This window comes from Daktulosphaira vitifoliae, unplaced genomic scaffold (genome assembly GCF_025091365.1).
Source record: "Daktulosphaira vitifoliae isolate Bord-2020 unplaced genomic scaffold, ASM2509136v1 Scaffold_1, whole genome shotgun sequence".
Taxonomy (NCBI): Eukaryota; Metazoa; Arthropoda; class Insecta; order Hemiptera; family Phylloxeridae; genus Daktulosphaira; species Daktulosphaira vitifoliae.
In genome coordinates, this window is record NW_026099572.1 from 63,457,420 (window position 1) to 63,481,092 (window position 23,673).

At 24.1% G+C, this 23,673-nt stretch overlaps 3 protein-coding genes and 1 long non-coding RNA gene across 8 annotated transcripts; 2 read left to right on the forward strand and 2 right to left on the reverse strand.

The window, feature by feature from the left end:
• The first annotated feature begins 101 nt into the window (after positions 1–101).
• On the forward strand, positions 102–2,035 carry LOC126893638 (uncharacterized). Of its 2 annotated transcripts, XR_007701231.1 has the most exons (3): positions 291–719; positions 815–1,039; positions 1,631–2,035. It is a non-coding gene; the product is annotated as an uncharacterized LOC126893638 (long non-coding RNA). The 2 variants fall into 2 exon arrangements; XR_007701230.1 differs by having other exon boundaries at positions 102–1,039.
• Positions 1,231–8,963, reverse strand: LOC126893633 (luc7-like protein 3). 4 transcript variants are annotated; one of them, XR_007701229.1, is made up of 9 exons: positions 8,633–8,963; positions 6,249–6,494; positions 5,083–5,292; positions 4,764–5,002; positions 4,607–4,705; positions 4,202–4,281; positions 4,058–4,140; positions 3,703–3,861; positions 1,792–2,069 (listed from the first exon to the last, which is right to left on the reverse strand). XR_007701229.1 is itself a non-coding variant. In XM_050664019.1 (8 exons), exons 1-7 carry the CDS (start codon positions 8,735–8,737, stop codon positions 4,106–4,108), a joined length of 1,014 nt encoding a protein of 337 aa, XP_050519976.1. In that variant the 5' UTR covers positions 8,738–8,963; the 3' UTR covers positions 1,231–1,446; positions 4,058–4,105. The 4 variants fall into 4 exon arrangements, 3 of the variants coding, with proteins under 3 accessions (XP_050519976.1, XP_050519974.1, XP_050519975.1); XM_050664019.1 differs by lacking the exons at positions 1,792–2,069; positions 3,703–3,861 and adding an exon at positions 1,231–1,446; XM_050664017.1 differs by lacking the exon at positions 3,703–3,861 and having other exon boundaries at positions 8,633–8,962.
• Positions 8,964–10,753: 1,790 nt separating this feature from the next.
• On the forward strand, positions 10,754–11,352 carry LOC126893637 (E3 ubiquitin-protein ligase PPP1R11-like). The gene has a single exon (XM_050664024.1). It carries the CDS (start codon positions 10,909–10,911, stop codon positions 11,236–11,238), a length of 330 nt encoding a protein of 109 aa, XP_050519981.1. The 5' UTR covers positions 10,754–10,908; the 3' UTR covers positions 11,239–11,352.
• Positions 11,353–12,970: 1,618 nt separating this feature from the next.
• Positions 12,971–22,006, reverse strand: LOC126893627 (folylpolyglutamate synthase, mitochondrial). The gene is made up of 9 exons (XM_050664003.1): positions 21,769–22,006; positions 21,088–21,188; positions 20,751–21,003; positions 16,056–16,192; positions 15,797–15,980; positions 15,028–15,175; positions 14,174–14,399; positions 13,877–14,016; positions 12,971–13,292 (listed from the first exon to the last, which is right to left on the reverse strand). Exons 1-9 carry the CDS (start codon positions 21,871–21,873, stop codon positions 13,075–13,077), a joined length of 1,512 nt encoding a protein of 503 aa, XP_050519960.1. The 5' UTR covers positions 21,874–22,006; the 3' UTR covers positions 12,971–13,074.
• Between the last annotated feature and the right edge of the window lie 1,667 nt (positions 22,007–23,673).

Below are 23,673 nucleotides of genomic sequence, written 5' to 3' on the forward strand. Positions count from 1 at the left end.
TTCTATATATTACACCTCACTACAGTATTAACTCCTTTTTATTTTAACTTGTTCGAGTTTTTTAAATAACAATGCAGGGAAAAATACAATAGTATATATCACAATACACTAAATCTAAAAATAATTGGTAAATAGGTATAAAAAAAAAATTGGCTGAATTCTTGATAAATCAATTATTATTGATTAGAAAGACAACTTCCATTATCGTGTTGTGATGTTTTAAGATAAACCTAACCTCTAACAATTATAACAGATTGATAACAGCTTATCAATATTCATATGATTTTTTCTCTAATGTTTCGTCATTCGTCTTCAAAAATAGCTTATTTGAGTTCTTTACATATTAAATTAATAAATTGTATATAAAATGACTTAGCTATTGAATAATGATTTGATATTAAATTACACTAGTAAATATTAAATACATCTCTTTGGCATGAATTTCATAACAAATGCTTTTTATACCAGATATAGTTATATTATTTATTGAAAAAAATCGATGGAAACTGAAATTAGTTATGTAAGATGTTGTTATTAAATATCATTCATAGAAATAAAGATGAATGTTTCCTACTGATATTAGCATTATTACTTTATTATGTGATGATATTTCTCGAAGAATCAGAAAGGATTCATTGATATTTTTATTGAAGTTAAAACGATTAGACTGATATTATGATTATACATGAACTACATAACACAACTCAAGATTATTAAGAGTTAATTCTCTATTTGCTTCTGAATTACTTTTTAAGAAATATATGCATTGAAATAAAATGAAATAAAACTAATAAAATTATATTGTTTTATTTAGCACAATTACAAATGATATTAATTTGAGTATAATGTATTTATCGAATTAATGAAATTAAATTTATTTACGTATCAAGAGCTATAACAAAACTGAAGGTTAATCGATAGAACTTTAATTTTAGATGTTAGACATATTCATTTTATGAACAAGCATCTATACAACTACCCTAACTCATCACGGTTTACAAGGAATTAAGTTTCTACTTAATTATATTAAGCAAAATACGTAAGTAATTATATATTTCTGAAATTCTCTATAAATTATTGATAAGTATTAATAAGTCATAAGGTTTATCCTATTATAATTTTATATAAACCATTTGACTTGCTGTTAAATTAAAAATTATGCATTGTCTAGGTATTTTTGTGGGAATCTCTAAAATTTTTTTTAATAGAATGTTGGAATAAAAAACCAAATAGTGTTTCAAAAATAATTTAATTATATATATATTACACAACTTAAAAAAACTTGTTAACACAAAAAGATTCTTTTGAATTATAAAAATCAAATACTTTAATTTGATTTGTTGTTTGTTCAACAGATCGTTTTAGATAATTGATTTCTTCAATTCATACAATTTTTACATGGCTTGAGTTTTTTTTAAATGGTCTTTTTTTTTAATTGTCCTATTACTGAAAATAAATAACTTTTATAATAACTTATGACCATTTTAAATATTACAATTTAGTTACTTTAATTAAAATAACAAATGCAAAAAAAAATTAATTTTGATATTCTTCAAAATTAAAATTTCATTAAGAAAATAATTAATTGATAATACATATTATTAATATAAATATATAAATTATGTTGCAGTTATTTAATGCTATGAAAAATTTTGATTATAATGGTGTCATGTAAGTAACAATATAACAAAAAAACTGAAGAATTTTTTTTGTTACTGAAATAGTGATTTCAAAAGCGAAATTGTCAATTTTTTAGCTACTACTTTTAGAAATAGTTAACTCATAATAATATGAACATAACTATAAATTTTATTGATTGATAATGTACACTGTCTTAATACAAATAAATCTAGCAGTTTTTATTTATCAAAATTATTGATGTCTAATTCAATTTTTTTTTAACAATATAGTGTTTTTTTTTTTAAGTTTCAAGAGAATATAATTTATACTTAATTTAATAGAACATTCATTTAATTAAATCAAAGATAAATTTAATTATACAAATAAATATAACTGTTGTTACTGATACTTCAAATCAACTTATTGATAGTTTTACACTCATTTTCATCCTAAAAAAAAAAAAAGTAAAAGTTTTTTTTTTTACAAAAAATAATAATTTTAATTTGTATAGAAGGAACAATTTTAATGATTTACATGTTACTACACAAATAAAATTAAAATGAAACATATATCATATTTTTAATTGAAAACATAAAGGTCCTATTTAATTTTAATATTTATAAGCATAAATTAAAAGTTAATTATTAGCCTCTATTGAAAAACAATTGAAACATTTTTATGCAATTTAATTATATAAATGATAGAAATACTGAATTGTCTTGTGCCTTAATATTTTAAACTACATATACATTAATGTTTCAATTTTATTATAGTATATTTTTTATAGTCAGTTGTGAAAATTTTACTGAATTTATAAACTAAACAAAGTATTAAATTCTTGTATTAATTTTACACTAAAATATCTGAACACTAAATTATAACGGTGTACATACAATGCACCACATTAAGTTTTAGATTCTCTAAGTCTTGAAAATTGTAATTCTAATTAATAACTGAAAAGAGTCATCAAAATGTTATTAACTGGGTTTCATAAGATAACAACCCTTTTTAAATTCATAACTGAAATAAATATAAACCTTTGATAGTTTTCAAATCATAAGTACTATAATATTATTATATAATTTCAATAAAAAATTGCATCTAGCAGTAAAATGACTTAATGTATTCTAATTATTATGAAAAACTGTCTGTTTATTCTTACTGAAAATACACAATCTCACATGTTAATAACTTTCTAATACACACATATCACTTAAAAATAGTAGACTTATCATCATAGGCATGTCTACGTGTAGTGCCTAAATTTCAATTGAAGAGCCCACCTTCGAAATTTATTAAAATAAAGTAAAAATTGAGGTTGTGGTTGAAGTAGATATGTATTTCCTTTCTATAAAAAAAATTTTACACAACAATAAATACATTAAAAGTGAAAAGAAAGCCTATTTTTTTATACTTTTAGTGTACAACCTAAGAAAATGGTCTGGACTTGTCATTGTTTAAGAGTATATCTTAAATAAAAAACTAAATTGAATGAGCTCATTAATTAATTAATTCTATGTATTCTATATATTAATATTATACAAATACAATCATTTAATGAATAATTGAGTGATACTTTCTATACCCACAAAGATTATAAAAAGACTAACCATCTCAAGATCAAAAAATATTTCATAGAAATATTTATACAAATGATAATACAAAAATTTGATTATTTTATTTTTGTAAAAAATGTTTTATAATACAAAAGAAAAGTAAATAGTACTATTGAATGTTATAGTGATATTTTTAAATTACACTAAAAAAACTCTCTTTTGATTTGTAAACATCAAAACAGTATAAAGCATGTCGAGTGGAAAACAAATAAATAATATTTTTTAATTTTTTACCAGAAAATTAAATACCTAATACTATTGTACATCTCTTTGTATTCAATATTAATCAGGGGTTGTAAGTATTGAACTGATTTATTAAGATTAATTTATTTTGTATCTCCAAAAACTTTGGTCTAGTGATAGCTCCTATGATAGTGATTAGTTTTTAATAGAATAAGAGTAAAGGATAACTTTATTTCAAAAATGTTATTTTTGTTTTTATAAATACCTCATTTAGTATAAATACCTGACAAAAAGACATGTAATTTTTTGATGATCTGCAAACATGTGTAATAGGTGATTACACGCATTAACTGAAACAAGCTCGCAATTTAAGCCATTTTCTTCATGCTATGAGATGGTTTCAACAAACTTTCACAGTTATTTTGATCATTTCATTAAGTTTCTTTTATAAAATATTTTTACCAAATTCAATTATATATACTTTCAATATGAGTATAGTATTGTATTTATATTACTATTATAATTTATGTTTTTAACAACTAATTAATCATTATTCTTAATATAACTCTTACTATATGTTATTTATTAAAGTTAAAAATTTAATACTCGTTTATTTAGGTCATAAATTAAAATATTACCTGATAATTAAAATTAATAATGAGAGTACATTTCATTGTTATAAATGTTCAATAGCGTTCTTTTCTTACACTTCCATTGTAACCTTTTAAGCGATTTCAACATTGTATTATTTTACTGAGAATTGTAAAAAAAACTAAAATTACCTCTATGTCTATGACTACTGTTGTAGTGCAAGTCACGGCTTCTGCTTCTCTTTCGTTCTCTGTCATAACGGTCAGATTTTCTATTTATACAATAGTTATTAAATTTGAATTGAATTTTGTTTTATAAGATTTAAAACAAAATGTAATGATTTTTTTTTTTACTACTTTTATTTTAATTTTATATTGTTTAAGTATTTAATTTTTATTGTTACTTAATAAAGTGAGTGATTTTAATAAATGTACTAAAAATTAATTTAAATAAACTGCTAATTAGCTTCAGCATTACATAGATATTATATGAAACATATATATTATAAGAATACTATTTTTAATTATATAAAAATCATTACTTTTTGATAAAAAATTCTAAATGATAAAATTTTGATAATTGAATATTTGTCTTACCTATCACTTTTATGGTGGGAACGATCTCTAGAACTTCGATCTGTTCTAGATCTTCTTTCATGATCACGACTATGTCTATCTTTATCTTTAGAAGTACTCCTAGAAATTAATAAAAATGAATAACTACACTTTAAAATGCAGAGTAAAAATTTATTACCTAGTACGATCTAGTCGCTTTTTTCTTTCTTCTTCTCGTTGTTTTTCTCTTTCTTGCACATACTTTTTCCTTTGTTCTTGAATTTCATTTACAGCATTTTTTAATCTAGCATATCCCATGTGTTGTTTACCCATTAAATGGTCATCTATACGTGACTGAGCATCTCCAACAATTAAAAATGCCCCACAGACTTCACATACTTCCATTTGTTTTTCTTGAGCAGCAGCTAGTTCATAGGTCTACATTCAATTATTTAAATTAGTTATTTGATCTTAAAATTGTTTTGATTTTAAATATTTTCTTGTATTTTAAATAATACCTGTGACCAATGAATACTTTCATTTTGTTTCCTTAATGTATCTCGTTCTTCTTTGAGTTGGTCACAAAGTTTCATAAGACCTTGTGCTTCTTCTACATGTCCACTAATACCCATTTGTTCAGCTTCTTGCACTAACCCATTAATTTTTTCAGATAATAGTTTAATTTGGTCCTGGTTTTTTTGACTTTGAGTGTTTGAATGAGTTACTGGCTATCAATATAAAATAATTAATTAAATTATTATTATTTTAAATAAAAATAATTAACACCAATTAATTTGACTAAAAAGAGTAAAGTTATTTTCAAAAAACACCAAATTTGAAAAAATTTAGACAGTGGTTTCCATTAATATTATAGCAATAGCCATAAAAATAAATCTAACATATTTCTACTATCTTATCACACATGATTTGACATGCTTCAATAATTTAAAAAAAATAAAATAATCACCATAAATATAAATGTTAAAATAAAAAAATTGTTCAACAACTCTTTTATTAAAAAAAAACCCAAGAATTATAGCTTTTCTTTTTTTAAGTTAACTGATTATTATTATTTATAATTTACAATGATCTTTATTGTTGTCTTTAAAAATATACATACAATAATTAGAATCTCTTTAATTAAAAATGAATTCAATTATTTGTTTAAGAATATAAATATATGTAAATAATTGATAAGATTTGCATATTTAAAAAAATATATTTGATTATTTTTGTTAAATTATAATTTTTGCAACTTTTTTATTATATTATACGGGGATAATTTCACAAATTATCTCTTAAATAAATACCATACACAACTTTATATTATCTAAACTTATTTTTATATATAAAATTAAAAGTAATAAATTGGGGCTATTAGTTAATGATGTACCTCGAAAACCTTTGATGTGGTTAAGATTCGAGGCCGTTAGCACCAGGTCCACAACCAACATACAGCTCCAATCATGATCTGCTTTTTAAAAATAACCTATAGAAGATGCTAATTACTTTTAGGGGTAAATGAAATAATTAATTTCATTTAAAAAATAAAATTACAATAATAATAATTACAATAAAAGATGATACTAAAAAGTGTAAAAATATTGAATTAAATTTGTTTAAACTTACATTATGTTACCATGGTGTATTTATGATAAAATTAAAAAAAAAAAAAAATACTAACCGTTTCAGTTTTATTCATAAGCTCCAACCTTTGTTTGCCTTTTTCTATACGTCTTTCAACATCATTTAGTAAACTAGTTGCAAAACCAACAAATTCATCTTCATACTGCATCTTAGATCGACTACTGGCTTCAGCATATTGATTTTTAGCTTCTTCACAATGAACTTTTGGACATGCTCCAAGATCAGCACGAGTATTCACAAATAAATCATGAGGACAAAATTTAACCATGAAGTATTTACAAAACTAAAAATATAAATTACAATAAAATTAATATTCATTGAAAAATATTAAGTATAATCTAGAAATGTTTTAGTTAAATTTACTTAATTAAGTGTGAGTAGTGAATTAAGTAAATTCATAGTAAGCTGCAATTCAGTTTTAGTGGACAAAATAGAAACCAATTTATCTATTCAATGAGGGAGTATGCAGCATTTAGTTTAAAATTAAAAATAACTCATTGATTTCTAAATAAAGGACACACCCAAAATTAAGAGGACTCAATGCACATAATCATTTAAGTCAAAAATAAATTAATTAATCTATGTCTTCGATCAATGAGTTATATTAATTCCATAAGCAAAAGTAAGTAGTGACCTACACACCGTTTTTCACATGTCAAACAATGATTTTTGTTTCAAAAACTTCAAGCTTTTGGTGGAGGATAGTAGGTTTAATTGGTCTACATCTGATAACAATTTTAATTTTAATGGAATAATATTAAATAAGTGTCCACTTTTTATGAAATATCATTTAAACTGGCTAATAAATATAACTTCGAATACGATGACTCAATTACAATTTCACTTATAAAAAAATACAAAGAGTGAAATATAGTTAATGAGTTATACCAAGTAAATCATAAACAAAATAATTGTCTGTTGAAGAATCCAAAATTAAAGATTTGTGCTTACTATGCAAAACTGGGCTCATACTTGTAGTAACTTAACACTCAAACTATGAAAACCTATCTAAGTTAAAATCTTGAAATATTGTAATAAAATATATCATAATATTAACTAGTATATTAGGCGGCTATTTAATTCAGTCAGGAAAACATTGTGCCTCGATACATATACCAAGGTTTGATTTTGTAAAACTGGGTTATGTGGATTTTCAAGTCCTTTCTGGTACAAGTAATAGTTTTAAAGAGAGGAGTTAAATATAAAAAGTTAATAAAATTAAATATATATATATATATATATATGTAAGGTTTTTAATTACATGCACATTTTATTTTTTTCACAACAATAATCTTGATGATTATTGCCATTAAAAAGTAATTTAGTAAATAATAACAAATTCTAGCTATACTTGAACAATTGAATAAAAATAAATGTTTATTTTAGATTTCATAAATCAAAATAACTGTGCATATCGTTGTACAACCATGTGTGTGTGTGTATGTGTGCGCGCGCGCTAAAGAATGCAAAATACTTTAACTTTTTGGCTTATTTTATATTTTTTGAAGATGACAAGTAAAACAATTAGAAAGAGAGCAGTTTTAAATATCTAGGTGTCACAATTAATAACCATGAGAAATTGAAACAACTGCCTCAAATAAGTGCTATTAAAGTCTATCAAAAATAACTAACAACCAAAGAAGATGAGGAATAAATAACTACCCTTAAAGAAAGAATACTAAGGAGAACACACGGGCCAAAATCGAATAGTATAACCCAACAATGTGAGATAAGAAACAATATGGAATTACTTCAACTAAACAAAAAGTCTGGTATAGAAGGAACAATAAGAAATCATATGGGTTGGTCACATGTGTGACAATTAAACAGTTTTGATAAAAGCAATACTAAAATGGAAACCTAAAGGAAAAAAACCACTATGAAGATCAAAATAAATGCGAATAGATTGATTTGAAAAGAATCTAGTGGAAGTTGGATTTTAAGATGGAGAAAAAGTTGCACAGGATAGGAATAGATGCAAGCAGATATATATTGAGGTAATGCATCATATGACCTTAGAAAAAATTAAAAATATAGTACAAAATGGTCATCAAAAATTGTTAAGCAATTAGGTTTTTTGAATATTAATTATAATAATTTTATCTACACTATAATGTACACTGAATGTATGTCAATGTATAATAAGCAATAAACACTACAAAAATATCATAAGTATTAAATTGTTTAAAAATTAATGAATAAAAATTAATATTTATAAGGACTTATAGTAAACTTTATGATAAGATAATTGTTAACATGAAGACTTCGAATTTATTTAAAAATTACAATAAATATATATCAACAGATGTTAAATATAAAATTGTTTTTGAACTTAAGTTTTTTTTTTTAAACTAAATAATTTACAAGAAATATTTAAAAACTTTATTAGAATGAAATAATGATTGAAAAATAAAATTTTACCTCTGAATCTTCCCAGTGAACAGGCTTCTTTTGAGCGTTAGGTCCATCATTTCGATTGCGACCCATGAGTTCGTCAAGTAACGCGGCTGCTGCAGATACGGCCATTCTAATTGTTTATGATACTACTAATAACGAATTTTATAGTAAAAACAAATTTAAGGATGCATAAATTTAACATAAAGGGGAACTTTTCAGAAAACAAAATGATTGACTACAACTTTTCACAATTATTAACGACAAGATAACGGATAGCATGGATATAATGATTATATTTTGAAATAAGAAATACAATGAAAAATAAAAACACCATGGACGTATAAATGAATAAACTTTTGAATAAATTTGATAAGAGGATACCATTATGGTATCGCGAGTTTGAGCTTCTCCACTAGTAGCGCTGTTGACGAATATAAATAATAAATGCAGTAAGGTAAAGTCTAATGTCTAGATACACGTTTATAATAAATAAACTATAATTTATCTGGAGGTCGATTTATCCACCATGATTAATCTATAATCGTTACTGAACACAAAAACTTTTCAGGTGATTTTATTACACTTTTTCATAGAAGGAAAATTTTGAAGTAACAACACTACCTACTATTTTACTTGTATTTTGCCGGTACTCCCACTCCGTTTTTTTAATTTTGTATTCCAAAAACATGTTTGCCGCTAAAGCACACTGCTTGCCTAGTATTCTCCCTTTTACGGAATTTATATAACAAAACCGGATCGCACTTTACACTCTACCATACAGCTTTGTATGGTATTTATAGATTTGAAGAAAGCGTATGATAAAGTGCCGAGAGAGGTTCTAAAGTGGTCATTAATGAGAAAAAGAGTCCCGAAAAGATACATTAATATAATAGAGGATATGTATGATGACACTTGTACTAAAGTAAAAAATGTGGAAGGAGTAACGGAAGGTATTAGGGTAAGAGTATGAGTGCATCAGGGTTCTGCTTTAAACCCTTACTTATTTTCTTTAATGATGGATGAAATTATTAGAGAAATACAAGGTGAGGTACCGTAGTGCATGTTGTTTACTAACGATATAGTGTTAATAGGAGAAAATAGAGAGAAAATTAATCAAAAGCTGTGAAAATCACCTCTTGAAGAAAAGGGTTTAAGAATAAGTAGGAGTAAGACAAAGTATATAGAGTACGAGTTTGATAAAGGAGAACACGAGGAAGGTGAAATAAGGAGACCAATGAAAATAGGCGAGGACTTAATTGAAGAGGTGGAAAGTTTCAAGTATTTAGGATCAGTTGTGCAAAAAAGCGGTGGTATTGACGAGGATGTAAGACAGTATTAAGTGCAGTTGGTTAAAGTGGAGAGAAGCGTCTGGTGTCTTATGCGATAAAAAAATTCCAATGAGGCTGAAAGATAAATTCTACAAGACTGTAGCGAGGCCAGCTATGATGTATGGTTCGGAGTATTGGGCGGTTGATAAGAAAGTAGAGCAGAGAATGAGTGTAGCAGAGATGAAAATGCTTAGATGGATGAGTGAAGTGTTTAGAGAAGATAGGATAAGAAATGAACATATAAGAAGGAGTATAGGTGTAGCGTCAATCGTGGATAAGACGAGAGAACCTACTTAGTTGGTTTGGTCATGTCATGAGAAGCCGTAAGCAAAGTTGTAGAAATGAATGTTGAAGGAAGAAGAGGTAGAGGAAAACCAAAAAATAGATGGTGAAATGTTATTAAATGCAATATGAGAACATCTGATGTGAGCGTAGAGGATGTGGGTGATCGTGTCAAGTGGAAGTTTAGGATAAGGGTGGCCGACCTCAAATAGTTGGGATTACGGCAAAGAAGAAGAAGAAGAAGATATTTAGAACGATTTAATGTAAAAAAAATGTTTAAAAGATATTTTATTATTTATAAGGTATATCCGATCAACTTGTCTAGTCAAGAAGAAAAATTTGCATGGAAATTATGTTTTTTAAGTAATTTTTTTTTGTTTCTAGTCTATATCTATAAATAAAGTATAAATAATATTTCAAAATTTAAATTTTTTAAAATTTGTTATTATTTAGTTTATTATTATAACAAACCTATGGTATAAAATACGTGGTATGGTATGTTTAAGAAATTATAGATAATACTTTTGTTGCATTTTTTATCAAACCTTTATAAGTGACATAATTATGAATGACTAAAAAGTATATGACTTAAGAAACGGTGAAGTGAATTCTTAAAGTAAACTTTCGTGTATTATAAAGTATTACAATAATTTAATTTCCTAATTATAAATGTAATTTATTAATGATATTATGGAAGAATCTAGTGTACAATTGCCAGGAAGTGCAACTTTAGTATTGCAATCTGAATCAGTAGATAATCAACCTATTCATTTAAAGTTAAGAAAACCAAAAAACAATCACAAACAAGTTAGTTGGGATGTGCATACCGTAGATAATGAAAATATGAACAAAAAAAAGAGTAAATGCTGTTGCATTTATGAAAAGCCTAAAAAATTTGGAGATGGTGATGATGATGATGATAATGACGATGATGAATGTGACAGTTGTATGGGTAAGAAAAAAACACATTTTCTTCACAAATTAGAAGCTGTAAACGAAGAACAAAAAGATACTATATGATATATGTAATATAAATTAAGCTTGTAATTATAAATTATTTGTAAATAAGGTAGCTATTTGAGTTATCCAGTTTATCATAATAATAATAGTAATATACTTTATTTTTAAATTAAATTGTTTTCATTTTTTTTTTACATAAATAATAAAAAAACTTTCATATTCTTTTCAACATTTTACAACCTTTTTTTATTATATTAATACTCTTTTATAGTTATGCTCAACACATTAGGAAAAGTGAATATATATCAACTAAAATAATTATCTGATAAATTTTGGTAACTGAGAGAGAAATTTCTTAAAATAAATTTGGTTGGTTTGGGTATTATACAAAGTTAACACTTTACATGTATATGATTGATATAAAAATAAAAAAATCTATGGTTTTAAAATACCTTACCAAAAAGTCATTACTGGTATTAGAATTAGTAAGAGAATGTAATCAATTTTATTTAGATAAGAATTATAAATTTAAGTATTGTATACCATACAATTTACCATTTTTCAAAAGATAGAAATATTTATATTATTTCTTTGAAAAATAGACAAATTTTCTTATTGAATGTCCTTGTAAATTTATATACTCCAAGACTTGTAATTCACAATTCATTGTTTCAAATTATCAAATGATATTGTACTATGCAGATCTCTCTTCATTTTTATCGATTATTTGAATATTGGGATAAATGTTTCCTTAACAAATTCTTTAGTTAATTTTAAAATATGTATTAATTCATTATTGGCCTTTAAATATCTCTGCTAAAATAACTTAGAACATTTTTTACTGGTTTTGTTTAATTTATTTTTATGAATTGGTTTTTCAACTTATAGACAGTTAAATATTTTTTTAGGTCCATCTCTTATCCCTTAAAGGGATAAGTATGTTACAGGATACCAGCTAATGTTTTTTAAATAACAAGATACATATTTAACTAGCTTATATTTTAGAAAATGTCAGGAAACAATGGTTCAATAAAAACTTTTAAATCAGTATTATGTAAATTAACAACACTTTAATATATTGACTGGGGGTTATACTATTTTCATCATTACACATTTCTCTGTTGTATTACTCTTACAATCCAGAGAAAAAAATTACCATAACTCCTGAACTACTAATTCAAAAGTTGTTAAAAACCAACTATTTTCTAATATTTAACAAAGTTGAACATGTATGTTGGCATTAAAAAAAATAAAGTTATTACCCTAATAAGGAATGGACATAAAAAATATTTAACCACTTATAAATTGAGAAATAAATACTACTTAACTAAGCCAAGATATTTTTTTTAACATATTATTTTATAAGAAATCCAATGGTCAGTGATAAATCAATCACTCTGTATAATAGATGATGAATAATGATATTAAATTATTAATGTAATATCAGGGATAAAAAATTATTAACTAAATGTTAGAAAGAATTAATTAACTGACTTAAAAAATTACTGATCCTAAATTAAGCTATAAAATGAGCTGAAGAAAAGACCAAGATATTTTCTAAATTATTCAGAACGTAACTTTTTACAATTTAAATGACACCATTGAACAAGCAAACAATTATAAGATCTATAGATAGTTATGTAAAAATCATTTAATATGCATATATTTATTATTGTCATAAGTAACAAAAAAACTATATTGTTACAACTTACAACTTAATACAATAATTAAAAAAATGAACACAATAAAAGATATAAAATATAATTAACTATAACAATAATATAAAAACTGGTTAAAATTTCATCAATATTATTTAAAATATGTTTTATTTTCTGAATAAACACATTCTGATTAAATGTAAAAATAATGGTAATATATTATATTTGGAATGTAATATTACTTGAGTACATCTAATACACCCCCAACTAATTTCAACGATCCAGTAACTAGTATTTGAAACTGTAAATCATTATTGGAGGAGGATAGTTGAGAAACAAAATTAATTGTCTGTTGAATTGAACCTAACACTTCAACATTGCAACATTTAACAGTACCTTTTATTTGTTGACATCTTTCTAACTCTTCTTTATAATCACAATTCACATCAATTGTATCTAAAATAGAAGATAACTTACTTAGTGATTATGTAATTAGGAGGAACTTATTTAAAAAAGTTGTGAATAAATAGAGTATTGATGCATAAATAATGAGATTTTATTTTGTTGCACAAATATGAATCACAAATAAGTTAAATTGAGTCTCTCAAATACAAAATTTAGTTTTTTGAGAGAACAATGAATTCATGGCATTTGAGAAAATTATAATATTTGTAATATAAATACAAAACTTAAGATACAGTATTTTGAAACAAAATAAATTTTAATATATAAACCTACAAGTATAATATGTAAAATAACTAATGAACCTTGTAGATATCTTTATTAACTTTAATCGTAAAAAAAAAAAAATACAAAAATTTCCTGAGATTCTAAATCAATAGTGTATTTATTATCTAAAATAGTATATAATATACTTCTTGGATATTCATGATTTATGTTAATATTTTTTATGCAAATCTCAATACAATAATGTCATATTACATTAATAAAAAAAAATTGAGATAAATATTCACAAATTAGTAGTTAGTTTTCAATTAATTGTGTATACATATGAACTGTCTTATCAAAAAGAAGTATACCTGGACGATTTTCATTTAAGTAGGTAACAATAGGACATAGAATGACTAAATCTATTCTATTTTCACTCAACAAAATCTTTAAAAATGTTTCATAATCTCTTTTTCCAGTAACATTAAATATTAATATATTTTTTGTTTTCCTAAAATTAAAAATAGTTCAACTAAAATTTAAAACAACATAGTATTATGCTATACTAAAAAAAACAGTAACTGTAAAATAAATAATTGAGAAGCTATTATAATTGGTTATATACTTTTGTTATAAAAAATTAGGTGATTATTTAATTAATCACTAACTTGCTAGATGGATCAATAAGTTGAGTAAACCACTTTTTACATAATTCAATACTTTCAACTGTATGAGCACCATCCAAATAATAGGTCAAATTAGGTGCTTTACATAAAACTTGATTTCTACCAGGCCATTTGAAGTTTTCAAATACATGTAAGTCATTAGAAGTTAATTTCCACACAGGTGCTTGTTTAATTCCTTGTGATCCAATTTTGCACTTATTTGTTAACTCTAAAATAAATAAAAAGCTACTAAAAAACTGTATTACATGGGATATTTAGTTAGTATTTTGAACCCAGTAAATTTATTACTTCAGTTTTATTAATAACCAAAGTTCAATTTCATAAAAATTTTTGATTTAAAGTTTTTCCCCTTTACATGAATTAAAATGATTAAGGATCATAATAACTTCTTTAATGAAGGACACCCAATTATTAAAAATAAAACTAAAAAAAATGTAAAATCCAATTACCAAGCTTAATACTTTTGTTTAATTCAAGAATAGAATGAAAATATTGTTCCAGAAGTTATAATTTAATTCAAAACCATTTTAAAAATGTTTTTACAAAGATGTTTTAAAACTAATTATGATAGCTGAAATATAAAAAAAATCTTTATAATATGACCAATACTAGTGAAATCAAATGTTATTAAACATGTTTATATAGTTAGATTTAAAACCTTAGAGATTTACATACAACTTTAATATTGACAATTTTTATGTTTTATAACTATATAAAGTATTATAGGCTATTAGAATAACTCTGTAAATTTATCTTTCCGTAAATGTATATTATATTAACTAAATTTATTAGTTTAATAACCTTACTAAGATGCACAAATTTAATAACATACTAACCATTAAATTTATGTCGATTGATCCAAAAATTAACAAGTTGAATAGCTAATGAAGCATTTATTTCTTGAATAGGACTGTATTTCCCAAATTGTTTAATATTTTTATAACATTCATAAGTGTTAAATGGTGGTGATTCAAACAATATTGTCTTGAACAAAAAATGTATTTTCTTTATTAATATTAATAAAAAATATTTTAATTACATTTATTAAATAAAAGTAATGTTTACAAGTTGACATAAGCGTTTTTAAATGAAGATTAAAACAAAATACATGATACTGATTATCTACAATTATGAGCATTCTCATGTGGGGTATATGAGAAATAGAAACTGTCATGATGAAAATGTGTTTTAGAGGTAGTGGGAAATTTACTTAAATCCTTCCCCTAACACATAACCTTGAGAACACTACTTCAGCAAAAAAACCAAAAATAATAGTTGAAATACATATTAATACACATCATTCTATATAAATACTTACCAAATTTACTTATTGTGCATTAAGTATAGATTATAAATAAATTATATAACAAATTTATAGTTAAGGATTTAAACAATGCATATTAAATCCAAAAGATTATATATCACAATTTTATTAAGTTTGTTTTATGCACATCAAACCTTTTATTTAAATAATACACTATTAAAATTAAAATTTTATTTGCTCTCCTAAAAAATTGCTAAATATATATATATCAGCTCTAGGAAAATAACCATAGTTTTTACAAAGTAATTCAATAAAATAAATAAAACTAATTAATTTTTTACCTGTTTTTCAATGCTGCGATTAATAATTGTTTTGTAGGTCTCATAAGGTTGATTATTAGCAATTATTGTTACAGAATGGGGTTTCATTATACCACATTTTTGCCATGCAATATCTGATAATGTGTTGCCTAAAACATTGGTGTGATCAAAACCAAGAGAAGAAATTCCTACAACCGGTACTTTTCTATTATAAACCAATGGTGATAAAAATATAACAAATAATAATTTTTAGAGTGTTGGTAAAACTTAAATTACATACCTTAGAATATTAGTATAGTCATATTCTCCACCAACACCAGTTTCAATAATTGCAACATCAACTTTTTCATTCAAAAATATTTTTATTGCCATGATAGTAAGAAACATAGAATAAGAAGGTTTTTCTTCTGCATTGTTCTAGAATGATAGCATTATTATATCTGATAATTAAATTTATGATTGTTTATAACTAATTAATACTTAAATTTATTTAAAAATTAATATTTTATAATGACGATTAATAAGAGTCAGAATAATATTATTTAAAAATAAACAAAATGATGCTAATTTCTTTCAAAAAGTTTAAAATCTTATACAATTTAAAAAACCAGTGAATACTATAAAACTATTCTTTTAAAAAAATATACTGTCTTAAATATTAAAATTTCTCTAAAAATATAGTTTTATAGGCTTAAACAAGATAATTAATTAGTAACTAAATTAATTTTTGATTTATTTTACACTGTATAAATAATTATACATAGTGATTCAAACTCAGTAAAACAATCATTTTTTTAGAAAATATTGAGAATTTAAATGTTTGTAAAGAGAAAAAATATTAGGTTTAAGAAACTCTAAATAACAAATAGAAGAATAATTTTATTATATTCCTTTATAGATTAGAAAATTTTTTTTTATTGTATGCCTATTAGCTTCGATGCGAAGCTGAGAAGGTATTAATTTTACTATGTTTTTTTTTTTTATGTCTGTTGCCACTTTTTCTCAGCTCTCACTGGACCGATTTCTTTCCATGATACGTCAAAAGATCACAAATTGTATCTAGTTGAAGACATTACTCTTAAAAATTAAAAAAAATTCCCTCGTTCCCTGTAAATGGGGGAGATATCCAAAACAATTACAAATTTATAAATTGGTAAATTTTGTCATTTTTTTCACTTTTTTTTCTTAAAACTTCCATAACTTTTTCAAAAATAAATAAATCAACATAATTTTTTTTTATACTAAAACCTTAGATATTTCCCTTTCATTTGATATCATTTTTTTGAAAATCTAACACTTAACCTGCTCATTGGGGGGGATTTAAAATAGCAACTTTTTTACAAAAACTAACTTTTTCAAATTAATTTTTGAAAATGTTCCGGAAATACTGCGTCCTTTAAACATATATCAAATTAAAGCTTATTTTATGTACTATAAAATGAAAAAAAAAAAATTTGTCCTGACGACCTATCTTCTATGCGCAAATGGCTACCGTATTCAAAAATATGCCATTTTTCTATTAAAATTCTAGGTTTTGTATTTTATTTTATTTTAAAATATCTTATTAGGAGAATATATTGACTTACATGAATATTATATAATTTAATTGACATAGAATAAAGTTTATAAGACATAAGAAATTAAACTTATTAATTTTTTTTTACTTTTTTTAAAGTCGAAAAAGTAATTTTTAAATTTGAGTTAGCTTAAATAGCCAATTTTTTAGCTTCGATGCGAATTTTTTTATATGTAAATACTAATTTTTAATAATATTAAAACTTAGAAGTGATAGAAAAAGTCTAATTGCAGATTTGAAAACATCGCGAAAAGTTGATTTAGAATGGTATATTTTTGTTACTGATGAAAGTTTCTTGTAGTTCTGTGCATTTATTTATAGTAACAAACAGTTTTTATTGAATTTTATTGTATCAAGCCCTTTAAAGTTTTATACACGTAAAAATAAAGCAAAATACAACTTCTTTATTATTTTTATAATTTCTGTTTAAATTACAATATTAAATTATTGAATATCAATTTCATACTAAATTTAATAATTATAATTAGTATTTATTCATATATTATATTTTAAAATCAAAGAACTACTAATTACGATATAATCAAAGAAATAAGAGTTGATGTTGCTTTTGGAATAATCTACCAATTTCTTAAAATCAAACATTATCTACAGATTTGCATCGAAGCATTTCTTATGATAGTAATTTTAATCACTGTCAAATATCAACTATAATTGTCCCATCTATGCCTTGTCTACACTGTGCCTCGACCCCACTGTGCTACCGTTTTTTTAACTTGATAATATGATAAAAAAAAAAAAAATACTAATAATTTTGATCTTATAATTTTTTTTTATCCAATGTGAGGCTTTTTTCTGTTACATAGGAGGGTATGTATACACCAGTTAAGTTTCCAGTCTAGTTAATTATGAAGGGATAAAAAAAAAATTATATAACTATGTATTATTGTAGTTCTTAAGAGCTAATATTTTTTCTCTTTAAAAATATAAAATTCTTAAAGGTGTCTGAGAAAATTAATGTCTTATAAAATTTGAATAAAATAAACTTGAAATAATTATTAAATTTTTTAAATTATGTTGTATAAATGACCTTTTTTTCTTGAAAAAAATTCTTGTTGTAAAATTAATTATTAAACAATAATAAAAAACATCTAAATTCATTAATCAATATATCAATATTTATTAACCATTATAATTTAGCAAATAATTACTTAACAATATCCTTTTATATTCTTTTTGTTATACGTAAAAAAAACTTATTGAATATAATACAATTTTCTTTGTAGTCAAGTTTTAATAACTATATTATTTTGTTTTACATCTGTATACAAACTTATTATTCAATTGGTTATAACTTATTTGATTTGTTATGTATTTTATTCTCTTGATATAGGATATTCTCATATTTAACGTATGTACCATTTAAAATAATATATAGATGGTAGTTGTATTATTCTTATTTAGATAAGACCAAAGCAACAAATTAGATATGTTTATATTAAGATAATTAGATCACCCTTTATTTATCTATTCACTTAATTTCATTAAATTATAAAAAATGTTATTCTCTAATATATTGCTCAGTCATTTAAACTACAAAACATCTAAAAAACCTGTAATTTTCAGTTGTCTCAATCAGAATGTCTTAATTAATAATATAAAAAACGGTAGCACAGTGGGGTCGCGGCATAGTGGAGACATTGCATAGTAGGGTCCAGTATAGATTTAATCTGACAGTGATTAAAATCACTATCATAAGAAACGCTTCGATGCAAATCTGTAGATAGTGTTTAATTTTAAAAAATTGATGGATAATTGCAAAAGCAACATCAACTTCTATTAAAATAAAATACAAAACCCATAATTATCATACAAAAATAGTATATTTTTCAATATGGTAGCCATTTGCGTATAGAAGATAGATCGTCGGGACAAATTTTTTTTTTTCATTTTGTAGTACATAAAATAAGCTTTAATTTTATATATGTTTAAAGGACGCAGTATTTCCGGAACATTTTCAAAAATTAAGTTGAAAAAGTTATTTTTTGTAAAAAAGTTACTATTTTAAATCCTCCCAGTGAGCAGAATAAGTGTTAGATTTTCAAAAAAAATTATATCAAATGAAAGGGAAATATCTAAGGTTTCAATACAAAAAAATATTATTTTTATTTGTTCATTTTTGAAAAAGTTATGGCAGTTTTAAGTACAAAAAACATCCCGATAAAATGTAATTTTTATCGCAAACATTACATTTTTTTTTAAATTTTCGACAGCCATTTGCACATAGAAGATAAGATGTCGGGACAAATTTTTTTTTTTCATTTGATAGTATATAACATAACCTTTGATTTGATATATGTTTAAAGGACGCAGTATTTCCGGAACATTTTCAAAAGTTCAGTTGAAAAAGATCTATGTTTTTTACAATATTTTAAGTTTTGAACGCCCCCTATATAAGGGGAAATTGTCCAATTTTAATAAAAAGTATGTCAAATGAAAGATGTACTTATAATGTATTTAGAAAAAAAAAATTTGTGCTGATATATACATTTTTCAAAAAGTTATAGCATTTTTAAGTTGAAAATTTAAAATCGAAAATCGAAAATTTTAACACAAAAATAGTGTTTTTTTAACTACGGCAGCCGTTTAAATGTAGAAAAAAAAGTGTCGGGACAAATTTTTTTTTTTCATTTTGTAGTACATAAAATAAGCTTTAATTTGATATATGTTTAAAGGACGCAGTCTTTCCGGAACATTTTCAAAAATTAAGTTGAAAAAATTAATTTTTGTAAAAAAGTTGCCATTTTAAATCCCCCCCAATGAGCAGGTTAAGTGATAGATTTTCAAAAAAATGATATCAAATGAAAGGTAAATATCTAAGGTTTTAGTATAAAAAAAAATTATGTTGATTTGTTGATTTTTCAAAAAGTTATGGAAGTTTTAAGAAAAAAAAGTGAAAAAATTTCGAAAATTAGCGATTTTTAAATTTGTAATTTTTTTGGATATTTCCCCCATTTGCGGGGAACGAGGGAATTTTTTTCAATTTTTAAGGGTAATGTCTTCAACTAGATACGATTTGTGATCTTTTGACGTATTTTTGAAAGAAATCGGTCCAGTGAGAGCTGAGAAAAAGTGGCAACAGACATAAAAAAAAAAAAAAAAAAAAAAAAACACATCATAGTAAAATTAATACCTTCTCCGCTTCGCATCGAAGCTAAAAAAAATTAAATATTGTATACTTATAATCTAAAATTTATATATTCCAGTATTGTTGTCATAATGACAACTTAATATTTAGCTGCTTGAGAGCAATTATTTATTTTTAATATAAAGAACTTTAAATTTGTTTAATTTATCACTAGAGATATTAAGTTTTTAGAGATAGTGTGTTCTTAAAATGAGTGAGTAATATATACTTTACTCCTTCAAATGTTTACATACTTGTTTGAATTTTTGTATTATACTATTGTAGATATTCCAAAAGTATAACACAAACATATCTTCAGAAATATATTTGCCATCAATCCTGAATCTCTCAGTAACAGTGATCAAATGTGGAGAGGTAAGTAAACCCGTGCGATAACCTTTTTTTAGTAATAACTGTTCACATAATACACACGTTGAACCTTTGCCTTTAGTGCCAGCTACATGAATAACTGAAAGTTGGTCTAATTCTTGACTGCTAACACTGCATCTGTTTTATTAAAATCTTCAGAATAATTAGCAAAATCACTCATTTATAAAAAATTGAAAAACTAAAAAAATACTCAAATTATACCTATAAAGCATTGATTTCATAAACTGTAATTTGGATTTTCCTGGATGCTTAGATAATTTTCCAGTGAAGCTTTGGAGAGAATTAAGAACTTTAACAGTAGCCTATACAAAAATTTAAAATTATTTAAATTATACTTTTTAAAATTTTTTACATAAAATGCTAACATAAGAAACCCTATAAATTATTAGAGGCAATCCTATAGGGGCTGTAAAGGATGAATCACTCCTAATGCAAAATGTTGACATTTTTTTGCAAAAGTAAATATATCGCCTTTTTTAGAATTTAAAAATAAAAATATAGATCTTTAAAATACAGAATTTTAGTTTCAAATTTTTGGTTTGCAATTTTCATTAAAAAAATGTATTGACTAAAAATAAAATCTTCATTGAAAAAGAAATGCAGAATTCAAAAAAGTAAGTTAGCAAACAACCTCCTATTCTAGAAAAATTTTTATGACCACCTCTTGACCCTACAATATTATTTAAGAGCTAAATAATTTTAAGTGTAAGGTTTATCTTTTTAAATTTGCTTTTTTATTTATTTGATGACATAAGATGAATATTCTTAAGTATAATGATCATAATAAATATTTTTTTAAATAAGAAGACAGTTAAATGGGGACAAAAAATTTTTCTAGATTTATTCCTAATAATACTAAAATTACATAGATAATTATCTTACTTCATAGGAAGGTGGTGTTGTTTTGTTCATTGTAGTTAAATTATTTCGTTTGATACTATTAAAGGCTGAACTAAAAAAATTTAATACATGTATATTTTTAATCATGCCTTAAGAAAAAAAAAAGTTAAATCAATTTCAATGTAAAAAATTCAAATTAAATTAAATAACATTAATCAGTTCCAAAAAATTGTGAATGTAGAATTAGCAGTATGTAGTAATAAATTAAAGGCATGTGTCCCATTGAGTAATATAGAGACAACATTTCTTATCACGACTGAGAAGTTAGCAATTTCTAATCAGTTATAACTAAAACATACACCGCTAGAGGTCGCCACATAGTTAAAAAATGTTATATTGTACTTTTGACAGGTCCTAGACCAGCCCAAGCAATAATTATACACCACAATTAAGCTAATAAAATTACCTATCGAATGGCATAAGTCATAAATGGCTCTTGAATGTAAAAGTAACCTCTATAAGAGAAATTGGTGGGCCATATCACCAAATAGCCGGGTGAACCCTGTTACTATATAACGACGCTTCGGTACAAAAAAATAATAAATTCAGCTTTTTCAAAATTAAGTTTGTTTTATACTACAAGTTCAAACAAAAATTTTGTCCGAGATACCTATTTACTAAGTGTAAATGACTGCCGTAGTTATAAAAAATGCTATTTTCGTGTGTCAAATTTTATTTTTACTTTAAAATATCTTATAAGGGTGTATCATACTAAATTTAAACTAATTTTGATTATTTTGTCTCCTCGAAGTTAAAAAAAAAAAAGATGCTTTAAATTTATGTACTAGTTTATACTGTCATTTTTAGCAACAAAATTAAGTAGTGCATAGTGGCTGAGTTGGACCCGTCGAAAGAAATTTTTTCTTAATTATTTTTGAGGTAGACATAAAATTTATAGTTCGTTTATTTTTTATCTCATTCAGATTGTATAACTTCAATGAATATAAAGAAAACTAACACTGTAGTCTCCTATTGTGAAAGAAAATCTTTATTCATATTAAAATATTTTACTATATGGATTTTTTTTTGGGTCTGCCATTCATTTTTCTCAGCTCTCATATGATCAATTTTTTTAAACAATACGTCAAATGTTCACAACTTTTGTTTAGTTTTAGATATTACCATCAAAACTTGAAAATGATTTCCCCCTATCAAATAAAAAATTTCTAAATCAATTTTCTAATAAACAATTAATTTTTAATGTGTTTAAAGTATACAGAGTGGCCCACCACTCACTGACAACTTAAATAACTTTTGATCCAGTNTATACAGGGTGGCCCACCACTCACTGACAACTTAAATAACTTTTGATCCAGTTAATATTTTTAGCTGATTTTTTTTTTAAATAATAGTTATACGTTAGGTCTATAGCTATATCTCAATTTTATTAAAAATATTAATTATTTTTAAATTTTAAATAAAAAGTAAAAAAAAATCTAAGATAGCTATTTTGTATAGTAGAATTTAAGAAAAATTTTAGTAAAAAAATATCTTATTAATATTCAATAGTAAATATAATTTTGCAGGAAATATTTTGGAATGATTTATTTTTAATTTTAGAGAAATTCGAGGGGGTTATTTCAAAATTCCTTCAATTTTGGAAAAAAAAAAAATAACGAGGTCCTATTTTACACTTTACCAGGATACTCGCCCATATATTACTATGGTTCGAAAGATTTACACTCTGTATGTATACACACAAATTTGGGAAGTGAGCTTGAAGAATAACTGAAATTTTAATAAATATAGTTTAAAAAACTAAAAAAACACGCTTTTAAAGTACATCGAACTAAAAAGTTAAAAATAATTTTTAAAATAATTATGAACAAAAAATACTAGTATTATTGTGATAAAAGCGTCGGGCGCTCAATATACGAAAAATATGGC